This window comes from Artemia sp. Qi Xiang Cuo, chromosome 10 (assembly GCF_049724085.1).
Source record: "Artemia sp. Qi Xiang Cuo chromosome 10, ASM4972408v1, whole genome shotgun sequence".
Taxonomy (NCBI): Eukaryota; Metazoa; Arthropoda; class Branchiopoda; order Anostraca; family Artemiidae; genus Artemia; species Artemia sp. Qi Xiang Cuo.
In genome coordinates, this window is record NC_142803.1 from 75,401,803 (window position 1) to 75,426,918 (window position 25,116).

General features: G+C 32.6%; 1 protein-coding gene across 1 annotated transcript in view; it reads left to right on the top strand.

Moving 5' to 3' along the window:
• Positions 1-2,881: 2,881 nt before the first annotated feature.
• The window catches only part of LOC148948176 (uncharacterized), a 139,079-nt gene continuing 116,844 nt past the window's right edge, over positions 2,882-25,116 (top strand). Inside the window, exon 1 of the mRNA XM_089096125.1 lies at positions 2,882-3,020. Within this exon, the coding sequence (XP_088952251.1) occupies positions 2,882-3,020 (139 nt within the window). The remainder of the gene's footprint in view (positions 3,021-25,116) is intronic.

Sequence of the window (25,116 nt, forward strand, 5' to 3'; positions counted from 1 at the left end):
AACTTCACAATTCAATTAAAATATACAGATCTAACACAGAATGAAAAATTGCAGCTAGGGTAAGACCCCTGGCAACCAGCCAATGCCTAATCTTGGCCAGATATTCTAATTGAAAACTATCTAATCTTGGCCCTTATATGTAAAGGGTTTGATAGTTATGATTGGCTGATGAATAGGACAAGACCATTTGGGATTGATTGACTACAATCTTAGAAAACATCTGATTTCCAAACATTTGAATTGAGACAAAAGTTGCGTCTACAACCTAGTCTATTTAGATACAATTATTTTGTTTCACAATACTTTTCTTAGATTAATCTACCCAAGGTTGACTGTGACTGTGATTAGGATGTGTTGCTATAACTTCAAGATCTTGTGTCAAAGATTAGACAACATTTTCCAACATTAGATTCAAGCTATAAATGTGTTGTCAAGATTAGGCTCCACTGTTGTCTATCAGTATATTTGAAATTATGAGTGTTGTATAGGCCTATAGTTAAAATATTCAAGCTAAACACATGCTTGTTAAGATGATTTTGACACATTCAATTTTGAAACAATATGCTTTCTAGGTAGTAGGATAGACATTATACAATGAATTAGCTGTTAAAGCATAAATTAGCTTGCCAAGTACTGGGTATCTTACCCTACAATACTTCAATTAAAAAGTCAAACATATTGCTTTGCACTCTCAAAGCACATCATTACACGGTGATCAAAACGGTCATCATCCAATGTTGTGCATAAATATGTCATGACCAGTTTCAGTTGTCAGAAACTTCTTTTCACTTTTGCCAAAGTTGGTGGAACTGTCAAAATCCACTTGTAAATTGACCAAAGAGTTATGAATATCAATTTAAATACATGAATTTCACAGAATAGTGTCTTAAAGATTGTGCAATCAATGAATGTAAAGCCTTTCAACCTCAGTCCTCGCCAATAGGTTTCACATGAGTTTTGCAAGATCTAGGTCTCTTCCCAGAAATATATTTGTGGCTTTGGAAAAGCTTTCATAGCTCTTGTCCATTTTGCAAAGTAGAATTCAGTATACTGGCTCCAGAAAAGAAGAGTTATCATGGATTGTATTCTCCAAGCCATTTATTAGGGCCCTGAGGATACTGCAGGAATTCTTGAAATAGAACAACTTCTAATGATCCAGCAGACTGGCCCTAGGATTAGAAATAGTCTCTGAATAATGAGCAGGTGGATGCCTAGGATGCTTTTTATTCGATTTGAATTTTTTTTAAAGACAAAACGAGAAAAATATCAGTGAATACCAAGATCAATGGTAAATTACCCACAAAAATAATTTCAATATAGTCTCTCCCATACTGCTCTATAGCCAGGAATAAACAGGGGAGAAACAAAACTAAAAAAAAAACAAAAAAAAAACAAATACATTCATCAAACATTTTTAAAATAATAAACTCACATCACCAAACAAAACAATACCCCCCCCCCCCTAAAAAAAAATCCAAGCTAGACAAGGGAGTAATTCATGATTCCACCCACAAAAATAAAGTGCAGAACCAATCCAGAGACATCAACTCATCAGAGAACCAGGAAAAAAATTAATTATTTGCAAGAAAATCTTGAACATACTTTTTGAAGATACCATGTGAGTATCAGCCCTGTGCAGACTCCATGAGATTGTTCCAAATCATGTTACAAGCTATCAGAGGGTTAAAAGTCAGACTGTATTGACAGAGTATAAGGTATATGTAAATTTTTGGAAGTGCAGAAATAATAAGTCAATTGATCAGAAACTAAAAGCATATTATTACTTAGGGCAGCAGGAAGCTGGCCATGTAACCTCAAAAAAATTAAAAGGGGCACATCACAGAAAATAGAGAGATCTCAAGTCAAGCTAGGGTTTAAGTAGGGAATGGTTAGCATAAGAGTCCTTGCTTTATCATATAGTTTTGAAAGTGGCTTCAGTGATGAAGGAAAAGTTGACATCCAAGCAATAGAACAATATGAAATGAGGCTGTTCCTGGCTGTAGAATAGGAATCTAAGAATTAACCCTGGAAAAATGTGTTTAAATTTTTTAAGGATCCCAAGGCTTCTGGAGACTTTTATTTTAATGAGATCAATGGGAGGCTTGAAGAAGAGACTTTGATCAAGCAAAGTGGCGTTCACAAGCGTGTCTAGCTAGAATCCCATGTCTAGACACGTGTCTAGCCGGAATTCAATGTTTAGGCAACGACCGTTCACAAGTAAAATTCGGCGCTTAGCTAGACACTCAGACAAGGCGCTTGGCTAGACACTGAGTTGTAGACTCTAGAACTGAATGTCTAGGATTTTCGATTACAGCCAAATAGAATGTATCAAGTTCCACTATTTTCATCGTTTTGTTTACATTTGTAAACTGAAATTTAATTTTTGCTTTCTCATTAATCATTTTTTTCATTTTAGGCAAATATGCAAGACCAAACATAATAATGAAGCACACTAAGGCTATTGTTTTGCTTTTCTCATCCATTAGCTTGTGACAGTGAAAATAGAGATTACAATTTTGAAAGTTTTGCCCGCATAAGCTCTGTTGATTTGCTAGAAATGACAATTTGAAACTAAATTTGTAGTTTTAGCTAAGCACCGAATTTTACTTCTGAACGGTTGTTGCCTAGACATTGGATTCTGGCTAGACACTTGTCTAGACATGGGATTCTAGCTAGAAACGCTTGTGAACGCTGCTTAAGATGCCTAGGAATCGAATGCAACGTTTTTAGGCCTAATAAGAGAAACTCTGGATACAAGTATTTCATTTAGACAGAACAAGCCCTTGAAATTCTTGAGAAAATAAGAAAACACGACTTTCCAACATGTAAAAGGCAAGATAATTAACATCAAACCACTGAAAAACTTTCAAAAAGGGCAATCATGTTTGAACAGAGATCCGACTCAAATCTACCAGCTGTGCCAAGAGTACGTGTCATATGTAAAAGCTATAAATGTATTGGAGAAGGACAAACTCTTGTCACAAGTAGTGACACATGCAAGTTGACAAAGATAACAGCAAGTAGCAAGTTTTAGATATTTAATCGCATTTATGAGGTGAATTAACATAAATTAAAAAGGGTTTCAGCCCAATTACAGATCCTTTTGGAACACCAAACTCTATTTCAGACGGGTTGGAAAGACAGGATCAACTGAGATAACTTGACCATATAAATATGATAGAAAGCAAGAATAAGTTTTCCTCAAATTCCAATGTGGGATAGTTGTCAAAGAAGAATCTCTGTGCTACTGAATCAAGTGCTTTACATACATCAGAAGAAAGAGTAGCAGGTACCAGACTAGAGTTAAGAAATGTATGTATATAATTCAAAAGATTCACACATGCATGCTCAGTTGAGTGCTTTGCCCTAAAACCAAACTGGGAATCATGAAAAAAAATTTTATTGAGAAAATCAAGAAGTTGAGAAAGCATAGCTCTTTCGAAAATTTTACTAAACACTGATAAGAAAAATATCGGACGATATCTAGCAGGGTCATTCCGTGAACCACCTTTAAAATGTATAATAACACAAGCATGCTTTAAAGTCCCTTAGGAAGACACCATTTTGAAAAGGCATATTGACAAATCTCATAAGAACAGAAACGATTACAGGAAGAATGAACTTGACGACCTTAGTAGAAGTTCTGTCTGGGCTAGAAGATTAAGGACCTTTCAAACCGTTAACAATTCTGGCTATTTCAACTTCATAGGTAGGCTCCAAAACCTTTGATTTAAGATTAAGAGGTCCTAGATAAGATCTAAATCCATTTAGAGAAGAAGAAGGACTTACAGAAGTGGCTGTAGTTTTCCCAATATTAGAAAAGTAAGTGCGTCTTGCACTTTCAGCTCACCCTCTATGATTTTACCATCAATCAAAACATTGAAGAGAAAGAAGGGGGCTGAGAATTTGGCCTGAAAGCAAAATTTATTACTTACCATGTTTTCCTAATGTCTTTACCTCACACAGAGAATTAACTATAGTAAAATAACAATTATAGTTAGTAAATATAGTAAAATAACCGCCTGCTGTGAATTAGAAGAAGAAGAAGAACAATTTAGCCCTCTAGCAAAGTGAATTGTAAACTCTTCTATAAGGCTTAAAAGTTGAAGTTGATAATCACGTGTAGATGACTTAGAGGACCTGTATAGGCCTTCCAAAGACTATTTTTTTCCTACAGCCTTTAAGGAGTCATCCAAGGATTCAAAGGGGTTGTTCTCTTTGATCCTGGATTCAGCTGGGACGCATAACAAGTATCCAATGTATTTTCTTTCAAAGAGTCATAAAAAGAATTCGAAAGTAAATTACATCAGATTTGTTTTCAAAAATACCCGACAAATGACCTGTCCTACTGTGATCTAAGAATAGCCATTTCCTGATTGTTAAATTTTAAAGACAAAAAACCTTTCAACATTCAGTGGATAAAGGTGATCTATTAAAAGTGAAGACTATATTAACTTGAACAACCAAAAAAAGGTCCCAAAACCTCAGGTCTATCACCCCCAACTAAATTTCCCTGGTTAATAAAAAAACTCATGAATTATAAATTAAATGATTTTTTTTATTTTCTAAATTAGCTGCAGTCCGATGACTTTTACCAGCTTTGACCTCATCCTGACTTTTGTTTGCAGGGTTATCACTTGTTCCAGGACAATTATGTAAGTCACCACTGGTTGACAATTTTACCTGCTCCTTAATTAGATTATTATAAATTGAATTTATTCTAAAATCTCCTTCATCTCTATTAATACTTATACCCATATAGATAATTTTTTATCTATGCATTAATTTTTTATCTAGATAATTTTTTATACCCACATACATAATAGATAATTACGTTTTACTATTATAAATTGAATTTATTCTAAAAATTCCCTTCACCTCTATTAATACTAATACCCACATAGATATCTTTTTTTATTCTAATAATTTCTCTAAAACTTTGCAAAAGTCCTATAGACGTATCTACAATGTTTGTTTGATCAAATAAAATATTATCCTGAGGAAAGTCAAATACCTCTACTGCTACAGCTGATTCAAAAGTTTCTGGTTTTTGATTATGTTTTAGTGAGCAATCTATGGCATTTGTGTGTTTATGTGACCTATTTTCTAAATTCTGTTGGGTCCTTCCTACATATAATTTACCACAAGAAAATGAATATTGTATACTCCCGTTTTTATGTTTTTTGGAACCTTTTCTTGTCCATTATTTATCAAAGAGCCTATAGTTTATCCAGATTTAACTGCTGTACTTATATTGTGTTTATTTAGTTTTTTCCTTAATTTCTGTGACAACATAGGGTTATAAGACAAAGTTATGCAATTTGTATGTTGATTTGACCCATCTTCTTCTAATATTACTAGTTCCTTTAACTTTTTTTCTTTTTCAATAATTTTAGAAATCATCTTTTTGGGATATCCATTACCTATTAGAATATCCTTGATAAAAGTTAATTATCTACTCATGTTTTCTGGTGATGCTAGTTTCAATACCCTATCAACTAAAGAAATAACTACACCCCTTTTACTTGGATTGGGTGATTTGATGCAAAAGATAAATAATGGTTAATTTTTGTTGGCTGACAGTTAATTTAAAAAAGCTAGTTCATTATAATTCTTATGGATTCAAATATCCAAAAAATGTAAATTATTCTATGTGTCTTTTTCTATTGTGAAAACTAATTCCCCTCCCCAATTATTTAATTGCTCCAGAAAACCTTCATTTTTTTATTCCCCAAAATTCCAAATAACTAACACATTATGTATCTGCCCCAAAATGTAGGTTTGAAAAAATGTATTTCTGTAGCTAAAGTTTCTACATACTCTACATAGATATTTTCTAACAGCAGACTTAAGGGTCCTCCCATTGCTAATCTTCTAATTTGATGAAATTTTTTTTCTAAACCTGAAATAATTAGTATACCTTCGAGTTATTTTAATTAAATTTAATATAGACATAGTTTCTATTTCAATTCCTGCAGACAATTTTTCTGTCTCATTTTGATGTTTGTCAAATTTTTTGGATAAAACACTTAAATATTTATCAAAATGTAACCTATATATGTATACATGTATTTTATATCAAAACTAAACAGCCTAGATTCATTTGATATTTTGATATTAATAAGTTTATTATTTAAGAATTTTAAGTTTTTTATATAAGAATTTTGGAGATATAATAAAAGTTTAAGTGTCTTTGCTATCTATTTTTTTTTTTATCTTTTCTGTTGGTGAATTAGCTGTTGATACTAAGGGTCTTAGAGGAGACCTATTTTATATATTGTTGGTACACCATATGTTCTTGGGCAGACTGATCCTTTTGGAAAGAACTTGTAATACATCTATGGTGTGATACTTCCATTAGTTTTAAGGCATTCTAAAAGCAGTATCTATTCTATATCTTTGAACGGCACAAGAAACGGGACAAGATAATTGTGTATACAATATGAACGGTACATGAAAAAATACATGGCAAACCCAATCCTTTGATACTATATTTAGACATGGACATTTTAAAAAGCTGGCACGCTATAATGAATGTTATGAAACAATAGTCGAGGTTCTATTGCACAAGAAATTTCACAGGAATGTGCGTCGTAAGTTGTAATTGACATTAATGTCAATTGCACAATGAATTGCACTTCAAGTTCACGTGGACATTTTTTTTTAAAGCTGGCTCGGTATAAAGTAGTCTAACATGGTTTGGGAGTATGGTCGAAATTATATAACTACGGCAGAGGGTTATTTGAGCCAACATCTATTTTTTAAGAGCCAATCGAAGACATTGGTGCTTGCTCAATATACGGTAAGTTGATTGGTGATTGGTTCAAAATAAAAGTACTGGTTTTTTATTCGTCCTTGATATTCTGTATATAATTCTCATATCTTACGATTTAATTTTCATTATGCTTTAACATATCATAGATAGTACACTGAATATTATTAACTTTAAAGCAATGGATACTTCAATTTTCAATCTGAGTAGAGTTTACTAAATTTCTTAATTTATTTCCAAATAAAATCATTTTACCAGTAAATTTAAATTCAGGGGCCTAGGCCCCCCTCCCCTCCAACAATACTAACCTTACAATAGTATGAGTATACTCGTTATAAAACGCAAAGTACGCTTTTTTTTCTATTATGTAAACAAAAACCCTCCCCTACTGCTCTGTTTACGTGGTTAATTCTGTAGTTTTAGTTATTTCCGTCAAAAATGTCAGTTTCCTCATTCATTCTAATTAAAATGCGTTTTCTTTATCTGTTTAAATAGAAGTTTCTGTGTTTACAAGGAAGGGACAGTTTTGGGACCAAATTTCGCACGCTCCTGTTATCGCATTGATTAATGGCACATGTTTTATGGAATAGCAACATGGATTTTGACAAAGAGAGAAATTGCATTCTAGCCTAATTAGACGAAAGATATTCTATTTTTCAATTGTATTCCATGATTAAGAGAGTTTTACGATGTGAAAAAACAAACTATTTCATCGCAAGGAAAGTAAGGGTGAGGGAGGGAAGAGGGGATTCTTTGTGCAGACTAATTTTTCTTCTGTAAGAAAGGGGGGTTTCCAAGGATGAAATTTTCAGGGGGAAATTTTACCAGTTTTTATTTTCCGGAAACGTGAGCTAACTTTCAAATTAAATTTTAGGTCTTTTATCTTAAGAGATTTACTCCTCAAATTTTTAAATTGAAAAATGAGTGTGCTGTTCTATTAGTAAATAGAATTTTTCAAGCTTTTATCATCAAAAATGTGTAATTTTGCAGTTTTGACAGAGTAGAAGGATTTTTTACGGGGATTAATTTTACATGAGGAGGGCGGTTTCCAGGGGTGAAGTTTTCAGGGGGGAAATTTTACCGAAATATTTCTAAAGCACAAACAGTTAGTTTTGGAGAACAGGGTAGCACGCTCGTATTATAATAGATTAATAGCATATGTCTTTGTCTGATTCAAAACACGTTGACTAGCAAAAAACCTGTGTGAATGAGTTGAAATAAAAATTTTTAACAAGAAATCCCTGAATAATTATTTTTTGGGGGTTGGTTGATGGATGCAGGATCTCTTAGAGTACTTATAGTGTGATAGTGGGTGCGTTATTTAATACCCCGGTAAGCATGTGACTAGAAAAGACTGAAGTTGATTTTTTTCCAGGACTTGGATATTCAGATGACAACTTAAAAACGAACAAAGCTTATTCATGAGACACGCAGCACTAACATGAATTCGACGAGAGAAAGTGTTATTCACTATGCACCACAAGCACTTTGTAGCAAGCTAACTGCAACTTCTATGGTAAGCACCATTTATCAGATAGCTAAGGGGGGTTCAGTTAAATGAGGGTTCAGTTAAAGAGGGTTCAGTTGCATGGGGGGATTCAGTTAAAGAATACCTCATCGACAGATATTGTTTTTTTAATGTATTTTATAGCTATTACCAAAACGTTGCGATGTCTTTCTCACACCTACTAGTAAATATTTATCAGGCCTTTATTTTTTCTGTTCAATTATTTTCAGTGTAAGCCAATATACTGTTGGGTAGGGGAATGTCACCTCCTTGACAGTTATTTATTTAATGTATTTTATAGCGATTAACCAAACATTGCATTATGTTTCTCAAACCAACTAGTAAATATTTATCAGGAATTTATTTTTTCTGTTCAATTATTTTCTGTGTAAGATAATAAAATGATAGAAAGGGGGAAATTAAGTTTTGAGTGGATAAAAAAATAAAACAAATTGGCATAGTATTAACTCTATAAAATAATGAATATTTCACATGGAAAATAAAGCCATTTTTACCAGTTCAAGCCTGAAAAGAAAATACAACAGAATAACATAAGAAAACTGGAATTAAAAACAACAACTGACATCTGGAATGCTGTAACATTAAGCATGGAGGAGGAGATGCATCTCGTAGAGTAAACTGCTTCAGTTGAAAGATGGTATAGTTTCGTGAAGAGCTGGGACCATCAAGCACAGTGCTATGAGTTAGACCCCTATTATGCATTTTCATTTTAAATGTTATTACTGATCCGAGTAAAACCAATTCAAATTTACCTCATTCTTTTATTCTAACTTAACTTGTAGGAATAGGATTTCATTCCAACAACTAAATCAGTTTATTTTATATATAATAGTGAAAAAAAAGAAGAAAAAAAGATTATTAATTTTCCCCATTTTTCTTCTTCTCCTGATCTTGCGCCCATGCCTTCTCACTCGGGGTCAGTTTCCGTCTTAATACGCGGTAGAAATTGCATACCCCGCTTGTTCTCCATACCTCATAATATCCGTCATGAGTGATACAGTGAGTGTCATCGATCGTAGGTTCCAGATCTAAACATGAAAATTAAAAGTCTTAAAATATATGGAATATCTATAAGATGAAATGAAAAAAAATTATTACTTCATGATCGATCTAATATAAATAAAGATAATGTATTAAAAAGAACTTCAAAACATTTTTCCCAGGATTGTATTCATGAGAATGTGGATAAAGTATGGTTCTCATTCCCATTGAGCGAAGAAAAAGAATTGGTACTCGGCAATCTAATTGTGGAACCTAGAATTATAAAACCACTGGTACACCAACAAATTCAACCGTTAAGGTGTCGTAGGAAAATACACGTTGAAAATACCCTTTACACATTTACAACGACTCGAGTGATACGAGAAAAAGGATAAGGACACTTGTAAAAATACAGAAAAAGGACAGACATAGCCTTATGTATAATGCTAAAGATGTGAGACGCTTTAGTCAATTAATTCACGCAATGAAATATCGCGTGATATCGTTATGCTAAGCATTCCAAAACAAGAAAATGATTCACCGACCAGAGATTTTTTTTTAAGGTTTCTGTACATTATATTTTAGAAATTAAAGGCTATCGTTATCATGTCAATGTTACAAGTTAAATTATCTAGGATGGCCATGTCACCAAAACAATCATGGGGAGATGTTTTTAAAATCCTCCTTCCCCTCAAACTCAAATTTTCCAAAATTCCACTTTAGAGACCTTCTTAAAATATTTCTAGAGCGCTAAAAACATCAGAATCGTTATTAGAGGACAATTCTGCCAAACGTTTTTCACAAAAGTGTATTTTTATTGCATTCAAAACCCACAAAAATATCCAGCATTTCCGTATACGATAAAAACTAAATAAAAAATATTATTTTTTATTATTGGAATTTTAACGTTAACGCCATGGATTTAAGGAGGATACATTCAATTTTAATAATAAAAATAAAGAAAACAAAATTACACTTCCGTCTCAGGTGACTGACGCTTCTAGAATTTTATTTTTATTTTTATTAAAGCTGACAGCGGGCCATCTAACGGGGAGGGAGACAGTTAAATGTAACTGGTGTCCCTGTATGCACTTTACTGGGGCAAACCCCTTCGATCCCTGGTATCGGCATTTTTTTTAAATCATCCATAACCCCTCTATTCGTTTCAGCACACAAATATCCCGATACCTTAAGCACACACATATCCCAATTCTTTAACAACACGCATATCCCATTACTTAAACGATACACATATCCTATCATACCAACGACACACATATCCCATCATTCCGACAAGACACATACCCCTTCATTCCGACGACATGCAATTTGCTGATTCAAAAACGAGAACTTTAAAATCGATTCGTTTTGCCAAAAACATATTTTTTCGATCAGAAAATGATTAGATATTATATTTATAAATCAAACTTTTTCAAATGAGATTAAGTTTCAACATTAAAGTTTAAAACGAACAGAAACTTGTGACTTCACGAGGGGGCTACCCCTCTCCAGTCCCTCGCTCTTTACGCTAACGTTTTTTCGATTTTTATTTAAGAGAAACAATGAACTTGATTTGTTAATTAATTAAGAAATTAATGAATCAATTAAAAAAATACACCTGATTAGTTGTTTCTGTTCAAGTTTAAGTTCAAGTTCTGTTCACTGTTCATTGTTAAAGGCTCAGTCTCCCCCTTGCTCTAACTACGAGCCGAAACAAAGGAGCAAGCTGGATTTTGTTTTTATTTCTTGAGGTGTATGCAGGAATAACTGAACTATTTAGTACTTTCTTAAGTAATATTTTAAATTTATAACTGCACAATAAAAATTCGCAAAAAAAAGTATTTCAGCAATTTTGAGCATAATTTTCAAAATCAAATGAACTTCACTGAAAAAATGAATGATGATTTGAAACAACTTTGAGGAAAAAGAGTTTCTGAAATTTAAAATTTGGAAGCTTTCTTGCGAGAAGCTTCTTAGAGAATGAAGATAGAAAAGTTCTTCAATAATTAAATATCTGAATATCTGATGGTAGAAAAGCGCAAAATATTAAGAATCTAATTAGTTGAATCTACCAAACTTGTTGCATAAAAAAATATTTTTTATCGTGTTCAGCACACGTGGCGCAATTGGCTATGGCACGAAAAGAGCTGAACTTGATTTCGATCAGAAAACGATTAGATATTATATTTATAAATTAAACTTTTTCAAATGAGACTAAGGAGCAACATTAAAGTTTAAAACGAACAGAAACTTGTGACTACACGAGGGGGCTACCCCTCTCCAGTCCCTCACTCTTTACGCTAACGTTTTTTCGATTTTTATTTAAGAGAAACATTGAACTTGATTGGTTAATTAATTAAAAAATTAATGAATCAATTAAAAAAATGCACCTGATTAGTTGTTTCTGTTCAAGTTTAAGTTCCAGTTCTGTTCACTGTTCACTGTTCAAGGCTCAGTCTCCCCCATTGCTCTAACTACGAGCCGGAACAAAGGAGCAAGCTGCATTTTGTTTTTATTTCTTGAGATGTATGCAGGAATAACTGAACTATTTAGTACTTTCTTAAGTAATACTTTAAATTTATAACTGCTCAATAAAAATTCGCGAAAAAAAACTAAATATCTTTAAATATTAAAAATATAAAAATTAAAAATTAAATATTGTTACAGCTGTAATTTCCAAGATATAACGTATAAAACACGTTAAAAATGGATGATGTACATTCAGTTCCTTCTTACGACTTGGAGCATGAATAGACGAATATATTTTGCGAAACTTGGTGAGCAAATTTATTTTCAGGGTAATAATCTTTGATTGCAAAAAAAAAATCAGTTCCTTCTTACGACTTGGAGCATGAATAGACGAATTTATTTCACGAAACTTGGTGAGCAAATTTATTTTCAGGGGAATAATCTTTGGCTGCAAAAAAAAAAAATGTTTGTGCCTCGTAGGGTGCTGTTCCGTTTTTAAGGGTAGTTTCTGCTCTTTTCGTGCCATAGCCAATTGCGCCACGTGTGCTGAACGCAATAAAAAAATATTTTTTATGCAACAAGTTAGGTAGATTTGACTAATTAGATTCTTAATATTTTGCGCTTTTCTACTACCAAATATTCAGATATTTAATTATTGAAGAACTTTTCTATCTTTATTCTCTAAGAAGCTTCTCGCAAGAAAGCTTCCAAATTTTAAATTTCAGACTCTTTTTCCTCAAAGTTGTTTCAAATCATCATTCATTTTTTCATTGAAATTCATTTAATTTTGAAAATCATGCTCAAAATTGCTTAAATACTTTTTTTGCGAATTTTTACTGAGCAGTTATAAATTTAAAATATTACTAGAATAGTTCAGTTATTCCTGCATACATCTCAAGAAATAAAACAAAATTCAGCTTGCTCCTTTGTTTCAGCTCGTAGTTAGAGCAAGGGGGAGACTGAGCCTTGAACAATGAACAGTGAACAAAACTTGAACTTAAACTTGAACAGAAACAACTAATCAGGTGTATTTTTTCAATTGATTCATTAATTTCTTAATTAAGTAATTAACCAATCAAGTTCAGCTCGTTTCGTGCCATAGCCAATTGCGCCACGTGTGCTGAACGCAATAAAAAATATTCTTTTTATGCAACAAGTTTGGTAGATTCGACTAATTAGATTCTTAATATTTTGCGCTTTTCTACCACCAAATATTCAGATATTTAATTTTTTTTCGCGAAATTTTATTGAGCAGTTATAAATTTAAAATATTACTTAAGAAAGTACTAAATAGTTCAGTTATTCCTGCATACATCTCAAGAAATAAAAACAGAATCCAGCTTGCTCCTTTATTTCGGCTCGTAGTTAGAGCAATGGAGGAGACTGAGCCTTGAACAATGAACAGTGAACAGAACTTGAACTTAAACTTGAACAGAAACAACGAATCAGGTGAATTTTTTAAATTGATTCATTAATTTCTTAATGAATAAACCAATCAAGTTCATTGTTTCTCTTAAATAAGAATCGAGAAAAAGTTAGCGTAAAGAGCGAGGGACTAGAGAGGGGTAGCCCCCTTGTGTAGTCACAAGTTTCTGTTCGTTTTCAACTTTAATGTTGCTCCTTAATCTCATTTAAAAAAGTTTGATTTATAAATATAATATCTAATCGTTTTCTGATCGAAATCAAGTTCAGCTCTTTTCGTGCCATAGCCAATTGCGCTCCGTGTGCTGAACACAATAAAAAATATTTTTTTTATGCAACAAGTTTGGTAGATTCAACTAATTAGATTCTAAATATTTTGCGCTTTTCTACTATCAAATATTCAGATATTTAAGTATTGAAGAACTTTTCTATCTTCATTCTCTAAGAAGCTTCTCGCAAGAAAGCTTCCAAATTTTAAATTTCAGAAACTCTTTTTCCTCAAAGTTGTTTCAAATCATCATTCATTTTTTCATTGAAGTTCATTTGATTTTGAAATATTATGCTCAAAATTGCTGAAATACTTTTTTTTGCGAATTTTTATTGAGCAGTTATAAATTTAAAATATTACTTAAGAAAGTACTAAATAGTTCAGTTATTCCTTTATACACCTCAAGAAATAAAAACAAAATCCAGAAGGCTCCTTTGTTTCGGCTCGTAGTTACAGAAAGGGGGAGACTGAGCCTTGAACAATAAACAGTGAACAGAACTTAAACTTGAACAGAAACAACTAATCAGGTGTATTTTTTAATTGATTCATTAATTTCTTTAGTAATTAACCAATCAAGTACATTGTTTCTCTTAAATAAAAATCGAAAAAATGTTAGCGTAAAAAGCGAGGGACTGGAGAGGGGTAGCCCCCTCGTGTAGTCACAAGTTTCTGTTCGTTTTAAACTTTAATGTTGCTCCTTAATCTCATTTGAAAAAGTTTGATTTATAAATATAATATCTAATCGTTTTCTGATCGAAAAAACATGTTTTTGACAAAACGAATCGATTTTAAAGTTCTCGTTTTTGAATCAGCAAATTGCCTGTCGTCGGAATAAAGGGGTATGTGTGTTGTCTGAATGATGGGATATGTGTGTAGTTGGTATGATAGGATATGTGTATCGTTTAAGAAATGGAATATGCGTGTTGTTAAAGAATTGGGATATGTGTGTGCTTAAGGTATCGGGATATTTTGGGGCTTAAACGAATAGAGGGGTTATGGAGGATTTAATAAAATGCCGATAGCAGGGATCGAAGGGGGTTGGCCCCGGTAAAGTGCATACAGGGACACCAGTTACATTTAACTGTCTCCCTTCCTGTTAGATGGCCCGCTGTCAGCTTTAATAAAAATAAAAATAAAACTAGATACGTCAGTCACCTGAGACGGAAGTGTAATTTTGTTTTCTTTATTTTTATTAATAAAGTCGAATTTATCCTCCTTAAATCCATGGCGTTAATTTTAAAATTCCAGTAATAAAAAATAATCTTTTTTATTTAGTTTTTATCGTATACTGAAATGCTGAATATTTTTGTGTTTTGAATGCAATAAAAATATACTTTTGTGAAAAAAGTTTGGCGGATTTGTCCTCTAATAACGATTCTTATGTTGGTAGCGCTCTAGAAATAATTTAAGAAAGGTCTCTAAAGTGGAATTTTTGAAAATTTGAGTTTGAGGGGAATGGGGATTTTAAAAACATCTGCCCATGATTGTTTTGGTGACATGGCCATCCTAGAGGATTTAACTTGTGACAGTGTCATGATAACGATAGCCTTTAATTTCCAAAATATAATGTGCAGAAACATTGAAAAAAAAATCTCTGGTCGGTGAATTATTTTCTTGTATTGAAATGCTTAGCATAACGATATCACGCGATATTTCATTGCGTGATTTAATTGACTAAAGCGTCTAACATCTCTAGCATTATACAGAAGACTTTGTCTGTTCTTTTTCTGTGTTTTTACAAGTGTCCGTATCCTTTTTCTTGTATCACTCGAGTCGTTGTAAATGTGTAAAGGGGTATTTTCACCGTGTATTTTCCTATGACACCTTAATGGTAGAATTTTTTGATTTACCAGTGGTTTTATAATGCTAGATTCCACAATTAGATTGCAGAGTGCCACTTCTTCTTCTTCACTCAATGGGAATGAGAACCATACGTTATCCACATTCTCATCAATAAAATCCTGAAATTTTTTTTTTTTGACGTTCTTTTTAATACATTATCCTTATTAAAATCAGATTGATTACGAAGTAATAATTTTTTTCATTTCATCTTATAGATAGTCCATATATTTTGAGCATTTTAATTTTCATGTTTATATCAGGAACATAGGATTAATGACACTCACTGTATCTTTCATGATGGATATTATGAGGTATGGAGAACAAGCGGGGTATGCAATTTCTACCGCATATTAAGACAGAAACTGACCCCGAGTGAGAAGGAGGCATGGGTACAAGATCAGAAGAAGAAGAAGAATGGGGAAAGTAAATAATCTTTTTTTTCATTATTATATATAAATAAACTGATTTAGTTGTTGGAATAAAATCCTATTCCTACAAGTTAAGTTAGAATAAAAGAATGATGTAAATTTAAATTGGTTTTACTTGGATCAGTAATAACATTTAAAATGAAAATGCATAATAGGGGTCTAACTCATAGCACTGTGCTTGATGGTCCCAGCTCTTCACGAAACTATACCATCTTTCAACTGAAGCAGTTTGCTCTACGAGATGCATCTCCTCCTCCATGCTTAGTGGTAGAGTATTCCAGATGTCAGTCGTTGTTTGTAACTCCAGTATTCTTATTTTATTCTGTCGTATTTTATTATCAGGCTTGAAATGGTAAAAATGACTTAATTTTACATGTTAAATATTAATTATTTTATAGAGTTAAGACTATGCCATTTATTTTTTTACTTTTTTTTACCCACTCAAAACTTAATTTCCTCCCTTTCTATCATTTTATTGTCTTACACGGAAAATAATTGAACAGAAAAAATAAATTCCTGATAAATATTTACTAGTTGGTGTGAGAAACATAATGCAAGGTTTGGTTAATCGCTATAAAATACATTAAATAAATAACTGTCGAGGAGGTGACATTCCCCCACCCAACATTATATTGGCTTACACTGAAAATAATTGAACAGAAAAAATAAAGACCTGATAAATATTTACTAGTTGGTGTGAGAAGGACATCACAACGTTTTGGTAATAGCTATAAAATACATTTAGAAAAGTATCTGTCGAGGAGGTATTCTTTAACTGAATCCCTCCATGCAACTGAACCCTTTTTAACTGAACCCTCATGTAACTGAACCCCCCTTAGCTATCTGATAAATGGCGCTTACCATAGAAGTTGCAGTTAGCTCGTTACAAAGTGCTCGTGGTGCATAGTGAACAAAGCTCTCTCTCGTCGAATTCATGTTAGTGCTGCGTGTCTCATGAATAAGCTTTGTTCGTTTTTGAGTTGTCATCCGAAAATCCAAGTCCTGAAAAAAAATCAACTTCAGTCTTTTCTAGTTACATGCTTACCGGGGTATTAAATAACGCACCCACTATCACGCTATAAGTACTCTAAAAGATCCTGCATCCATCAACCCACCCTCCCAAAAATAATTATTCAGGGATTTCTTGTTAAAATTTTTTATTTCAACTCATTCACACAGGTTTTTCGCTAGTCAACGTGTCTTGAATCAGACAAAGACATGTGCTATTAATCTATCATAATACGAGCGTGCTACCCTGTTCTCCAAAACTAACCGTTTGTGCTTTAGAAATATTTCGGTAAAATTTCCCCCCTGAAAATTTCACCCCTGGAAACCCCCCTCCTCATGTAAAAATAATCCCCGTACAAAATCCTTCTACTCTGTCAAAACTGCAAAATTCCACATTTTTGATGATAAAAGCTTGAAAAATTATCTTTACTAATAGAACAGCACACTCATTTTTCAATTTAAAAATTTGAGGAGCAAATCCCTAAGACAAAAGACCTAAAATTTAATTTAAAAGTTAGCTCACGTTTGCGGAAAAAAACTGGTAAAATTTCCCCCTGAAAATTTCATCCCTGGAAACCCTCCTTTTTTACAGAAGAAAAAATTAGTCTGCACAACGAATCGCCTCCTCCCGCCCTCCCCCATACTTTCCTCGCGATGAAATAGTTTGTTTTTTCACATCGTAAAACACTCTTAATCATGGAATACAATTGAAAAATAGAATATCTTTCGTCTAATTAGGCTAGAATGCAATTTCTCTCTTTGTCAAAACCCATGTTGCTATTCCATAAAACATGTGACATTAATCGATGCGATAACAGAAGTGTGCAAAATTTGATCTCAAAACTGATCCTTCCTTGTAAACACAGAAACTTCTATTTAAACAGACAAAGAAAACGCATTTTAATTAGACTGAATGAGGAAACTTACATTTTTGAAGGAAATAACTAAAACTACAGAATTAACCACGTAAGCAGAGCAGTGGGGAAGGGTTTTTGTTTACATAATAGAAAAAAGAGCGTACTTTGCGTTTTCTAACGAGTATACTCGTACTATTGTAAGGTTTGTATTGTTGGAGGGGAGGGGGCCTTTGCCACTGAATTTGAATTTACTGGTAAAATGATTTTATTTGGAAATAAATTAAGAAATTTAGTAAACTCTACTCACATTGAAAATTGAAGTATCCATTGCGTTAAAGTTAATAATATTCAGTGTACTATCTATGATACGTTAAATCACAACGAAAATTAAATCGTAAGGTATTAGCATTTTATACAAAATCTCAAGGACGAATAAAAAACCAGTCTTTTTATTTTTAACCAATCACCAATCAACTTACCGTATTTTGAGCAAGCACCAATGTCTCTGATCGGCTTTTAAAAATGGATGTTGGCTCGAAAAACAGTTCGCTTGAGTTATATAATTTTGACCATACTCCTAAAACATGTTGGACTACTTTATACCATGCCAGCTTTTAAAAAAAAGTGTCCACGTGAACTTGAAGTGCAATTCATTGTGCAATTGAAAACAATGTCCACGTGAACTTACGACGCACATTCCTGTGAAATTTCTTGTGCAATAGAACCTTGACTATTGTTTCATAACATACATTATAGCGTGCCAGCTTTTTAAAATGTCCATGTCTAAATATAGTGTCAAAGGCGTGGGTTTTCCGTGTATTTTTTCATGTACCGTTCATATTGTATACACTATTATCTTGTCCCGTTTCTTGTGCCGTTCAAATATATAGAATAGATACTACTTCTAAACCCTTTCTTAATTTTGCAACATACGATTCAGTTGGGTTTGAGTTAAGTTTTTATATATTGAAATATCTTTTAGAATTGTTTATATTTTACTATCGTAATCATCTTTTTCTAGGATTACTACCGTATTGCTTTTATCAGCTTTTGTTATTATTAGAGAATTATCTTTTTTTAAATCTTTAAAAAAATATTTATCTTTGTTCTCAAGGTTTTATGGAAAATTATCAAAATATTCACGATCCGCAGTCTTAAATCATCTTTATTATTAACGTGTTTTGAAAACTTATGAATCCTTTTCTCAACCTTTGAAATTATTTCTTCTATTGGTAATATTTTAGGATTTAATCTGAATTTTACACCTTTCTCAAGCATTTATTTTTATTCTTTGGTTATCTTCCTTTTGCTTAAGTTAATCACACTTGGGCCCGGGAAATGTTTAGGTTTATACACTGATATTTTTTTATGTTCCCATTTCAATTGCAAAAATCTCTGGTTTAATTATTCTCTAGATAATCATAAAACATGTTCAAAAGAATTTTTGAAAATTGATATAATTTAATTGAAATCATAGGCATTACGAAAACCGCAAAGGATATTTAAAATATGTTTTTGGGGAGAAATATCCCCCACATCCAACAAGGCAAGGATTTTAAGGTTTTTAAAGACGGTGTTGTCGTAGAAACTTCAATAAAAGCTCATTCGACTGGAATTTCAAAGGGCTAGGGCCCTTTTTAATAGTTGAAAGTGATTGGGGGGCAAGTAGCCCCCCCCACCTATCTTTCCTCCTAATACATCCAATAAAAATTTTGAGATTGCTATTTTGTTCAGGGTTTTTGATTTCCAGATATAAAACACATTTTTGAGGAGGACACTCCCCCCCAACCCTCAGGGCAAGGATTATAAGTTATATTATGGGGGCATATAAGGTTTTTATCGAAATCTTTGTCGTAGAAACTTGCAAAAGAGCTCTTTCGATTGTAAATTCAAAGGACTAGCACCTTTTTTAGTAGTCGAAAGTGATTTGAGGGCAACTATCCCCCCTCCCACGCCCCCCTTGTCCCCAGACACATCCAATCAAAATTTCTAGATAGCCATTTTATTCAACATAGATGAAAGTTTTAAAAAAATAGGTCTCTAAAAATGACAGCCCCTCCCCCAACAGCCCTCAGGGCAAGGGTTTTAAGTTATGCTATGGGAGCATATAAAGTTGTTATTGCAAGAGTTGTCGTAAAAATTTCAAAAGGGCTTATTCTATAGATAATTTAATGGGCCAGTGTCTTTTTCAATAGTTGAAAGTGATTGGATAGCGACTAATGCCCCTCTCACGCCCACCATTTTCCCAAACACATCGAATTAAAATTTTGAGATACCCATTTTGTTCAACGTAGTTCAAAGTTCTGGAAATTTTGTCTTTTAGGATGATTATCCCCTCAGAGCCCTCCGGGCAAGGGCTGTAAGTTATGCCCTGGGGGCATATAAAGTTTTTATTGAAAGCATTGTCGTAGAAACTCCAAAAGGGCTCATTCAATTGAAAATTGGAGTGGCTAGTGCCCTTTTTAATAGTTGAAAGTGATTGGAGGGCAACTAGCCTCCCCCCCCACGCACATCATTCTCCCAAACACATCCAATCAAAATTTTAAGATAGCCATTTTGTCCAGCGTAGTTGATTCCCAGATAGAAAATATATTTTTTAGGAGGACACTCCCCCAAAACCCTCAAGGCAAGGATTTTAAGTTTTGCCCAGGGGGCATATAAGGTTCTTATAAAAGGCGTTGTCGTAAAAACTTCAAAACAGGCTCATTTGATTGGGAAATAAAAGGGATAGTGTCATTTTTAATAGTCGAAAGTGATTGGAGGGCAACTAGCCCCCCCCTCCACGCCCATCATTTCCCCAAACAGATCCAATAAAAATTTTAAGGTAGCCATTTTGTTCAGCGTAGTTGATTTCCAGATAGAAAATATGTTTTTGAGGAGGACACCCCCACAACCCTAGCCTCCCCCCCCATAGCGTAGTCTAAAGTAGTGTAATTTACTTAATTAACTCAAGTTTGCGTTAATTAAACTTGCTACTAACGCAAGTTTATCAGATCAATCTATTTTGCGCCCCCCCCTAAAAAAATTTCTATCGGATCAACATATTTTGCCCCCCCCCCTAAAAAATTATGGATCCGCCCGTGTGTTATTTAGCTGAAAATTAGAGAGATGCTTGACAATATTCATCAGTAATTTCATATGTACATCGTAATCAATAGTGAACAAAGATATACTTACATTTGAGTATGACATTTTGGCCAATTAATATATGTTAGCTTTCTGTGAACTAAAATTTGACTGGAGAGATTACATTATAGATCAATAATTCAAGTTTTATAACAGAATAAAATGAATTTTTCATTAGCTGTGAAAGAATTGTCTTTCAAAAATTTTCTGATCTTTTTGTTGTTAGCATAAAAACTCGGATCAAGGAACTAATTACTTTTGTTTTACTAATTAAAAATTCATGGCTTATTTAGACATCAGCTGATATTAGATATCAGATATCAGCATGTCCTAGGATGAAAGGATTAGAATGACTTTTCAGTCTTTGACGGAAAGTTAATACAAAACAGAATGTAAAAACAGGGGTTAACGCTAAACCCTATGTTTTCTAAAAGCAAAATGACTGTAAGTTATGCCCAGGGGGCATTTAAGGTTTTTATGGAAGGGATAGTTGTTTAAGTTTAGAAGAGGCTTTGTCTTTTTCCCTGAAGAAGACTTTGTCAATATAAACGAACAAAAATTAATTAAAAAAACTTTTTCCACAAAATAAGTTTTTCAAAAAAAGGAAAGAACTCCATTAAACCAAAAACGAGCAAAAATAGAATCAAGTTATATACCAAACATACAACTACCACAAATCAGTATCAATAAACAAATATAACCCGAAACAAACAGAAATTAAAATAAGTCAATCTCTAAACAAGCAGAAATTAACATGAGTAGGGTTCTAAACCCCATGCGTTCTAAAAGCTAGAATATAATTTGTATTTTACTGAAAAAATTTTTAATGAATTTAGTGAAAAAAATGTGTATGGTCAGTTTAATGAATAAAATAGAATCAAATAATCTACCAAGCATAAAACTACCACAAATCAGTATCAATAAAAAAAATGTAACCCAAAACAAACAGAAATTAAAATATGTCAAACTCAAAACGAGCAGAAATTAATCTGAGTAGGGTTCTAAACCCTATGTTTTCTAAAAGCTAAAATATAATTTTGTACTTTATTCAAAATTTTTTTTTAATGTTTTTACTTTTATAACCTTAAGAAACCAAAAATTAATTAAGATTTATGGAATAAATATAAGCATATGTACATTAAACTGACAATGCATATTTTTTCAGTAAATTTGTTTGAATTTTCTTCAGTTCTTTACTGAAAACGTTTGACACTAAGAGTTCAAAATCCTATTCTATGGCCAAAAAAATTATTCATAATTAATTATATTTCTAAAAACAACCTTAATAGCAGTTGCGTTGTTTAAAGCGGGCAATGATTTGGAGAAAAATGATTCTATAGCCCATGCTCTTGACTTTTTGAATGGCAGGGGTGGATCCAGTATTTTTTTAGGAGGGGGGACTACAAAATAGGTTGATCCTATAAAAACAATTTAGGGGGTGCAAAATAGGTCGATCCGATAAACTTGCGTTAAAAGCAAGTTTAATTAACGCAAACTTGGGTTATTTAAGTATATTACACTACTTTAGACTACGCTAGGGGGGCGCTTGCCCCCCTCGCCCCCACCCCTTTGGATCCACTACTGTCAGATGAAGATCCATCTTGCCCCCTCCCCAATAAAGTGTTGTAGCTACATCCCTGCTTGAGAGCTCCGATTCAATTTTGTAATTCCCAGTAATTTTAACATGACTGTTAATAAGGTAATTTTTAACATGAGAAGAATTGTTATTGTAAGTTAGTCATCATTCGAGCTTAAATTATTACTAGACGCCCACCTATGTGTGTATTTATAATTAGTCAAGAAAATGTGTCAAAAACGGTATTAATTTTTTTTTTTCATTTTAATTTTTCAATTGTGTTTTTATTTTGCATTCACAGAATTTTCATTCCAAATTTTCAAGGGAAATGCTACATTTTAGTCTAAATTACTACGATGCAAAAAAAATAAGCAAAGCTATTTCATTAGATTCGTAGCGTTTTTCGTCCATAAAAGCTTAGACATTAATAATTTGATGAGTCCAAAGACAATCTATCCTTCAAAAATAGTTCAATTACATAGGCTATTATCTATAGGTTTAGGTGTTTTCTATTGAAAAATTCTCAAATTCTATTAAGAATACTTCCTGAGGAATATTACCCCCTCTCCCAGTCATAGTTGAAAACTTTTTTTTAATTTAATTTCGATTTTTTTTTTTTTAATTCATGCCAAGGCTTAACCAGGACATGATGTAACCGAGACTTAATCTCAATAGGGTTCTAAACACTATGCTTTCTAAAAGCCAGAATATAATTTGTACTTTACTGAAAAAAAATTCAAATGAATTTACTAAAAAAAAATCTGCATTGTCAGTTTAATATACATATGCTGATATTTATTCATTAAAATCTTAATTAATTTTTTATTTTCTAAAATTATAGAAGTGACAACATTGAAAAGAATTTTTCTAAAGAATTGCTATGTAAGAATTAAAAAGAAAAAGAACACATTGTTTTGGCCATAGAATAGGATTTAGAACTCTTAGTGTCAAACGTTTTCAGTAAAGAACTGAAAAAAATTCAAATGAATTTACTGAAAAAAATATGCATTGTCAGTTTAATGTACATATGCTGATATTTATTCCCTAAAATCTTAATTAATTTTTGATTTTTTAAGGTTATAAAAATGAAAACATTAAAAAAAAATTTTGAATAAAGTACAAAATTATATTCTAGTTTCTAGAAAGCATAGGGTTGAGAACCCTACTCAGATTAATGTCTGTTCGTTTGAGTTTGACATATTTTAGTTTCTGTTTGTTTTGGGTTTATTTTTTTTATTGATACTGATTTGTGGTAGTTGTATGCTTGGTAGATTATTTGATTCTATTTTGTTCATTAAACTGACCATACACATTTTTTTCACTAATTCATTTGAATTTTTTCAGTAAAATAGAAATTATATTCTAGCTTTTAGAACGCATGGGGTTTAGAACCCTACTTATATTAATTTCAACTTGTTTTGAGTTTGACTTATTTTAATTTCTGTTTGTTTCGGGTTATATTTATTTATTGATACTGATTTGTGGTAGTTTTATATTTGGTACATAATTTGATTCTATTTTTGTTCATTTTTGGTTTAATGGAGTTCTTTACTTTTTTTGAAAAACCTATTTTGTTGAAAAAAGTTATTTTAGTTAATTTAATATAAAACCCAGGTCACAACCTGTAAACAAAAACATATATAAGAACAGAAAAACCCTTAATTCTAGAGAATGTGACAATTGCCATTAGCCATTTTCGAGTATTTGCTGATTCACCCTTTGCACTTAGTATCTTGTGATTTAATTTAACAGTCTGTCTTCTAATATTCTCTGAAAGTTTCTACTTAACTTACGTTGTCAGCTAAGTACTTATGTAATCGATACATGTATTTGATACCGTCACTAATGTATTTAATGTATTACATATCCTCCTTTTTCACAACTTGGATGTACATGCTGTCCTTAGATTTATTGGAGCATCTCCTAAAAGTTTTAAATAATACACTTTGCTGTTCCTAAGATATTGAAAATACCCCCTTTGACAACCTCATTGCATATTATGATTTTATTATACATGCCATGAAAGTTTCAACTTCATACCCCTAACTCTTCTTGGATACTGCAGAAATGCCGTTTTGAAAACATCAAAGTATACAGTGTCGTCTGGTTTAGTTCAACATCATCCTCAACATGCCTAGGTAGTTTTCACTTAGTACTCCTATTCGTTCTCTATATATAGTAATCAGGTGTTTTTCGCGACCAGGATGCATACAGTGTCTTTTGAGTTACATGAACATCCCTCTTATCATTTCCTGAAACCTTCAACTTACGCCCTTTTAACAACCTGGATGCAGATGTTTCATTCAATTTATTTCAGCATCCTTCTCAACACTCCATGAAAGTTTTGACAAGGTAACCTTGGCCAATCTTCAGTACTGAAAGTACGCCCTTTTGACAATTTGCTAGAACATGGCGTCTTTTGAATTACTTGTCTACCCTCCTGAACGTTCCCTGGAATTTAAAATATATACCGTCAGCCGTTCATGAGATATGGCAGATACGCCCTTCTGGTAACCATGATACACATGGAATCTCTTGATCTAGTTCAATATTTTTGTCAACTTGTTCTAGATTTCAACTTAATACCCTAAGCCGTTCCCGAGAGATTGCAAATATACCTTTTCGGCAATTCGACTGAACGTCGTGTTCTTTGATTTAGTTTTAGGTCCTAAGCATGTCTTGCAAGATGTAACTCAATAAACGTAGCCGTTCCTGAAATATAGCCAATTATTTTGATAATTAACATCCTTAAGACTTTTCCTTCTGTTACCTCTCCTATGCCCCCGTTAAATGTTAGCTACCACTATGAAACCAAACCGTGTTTAGGAATTTGAATTTT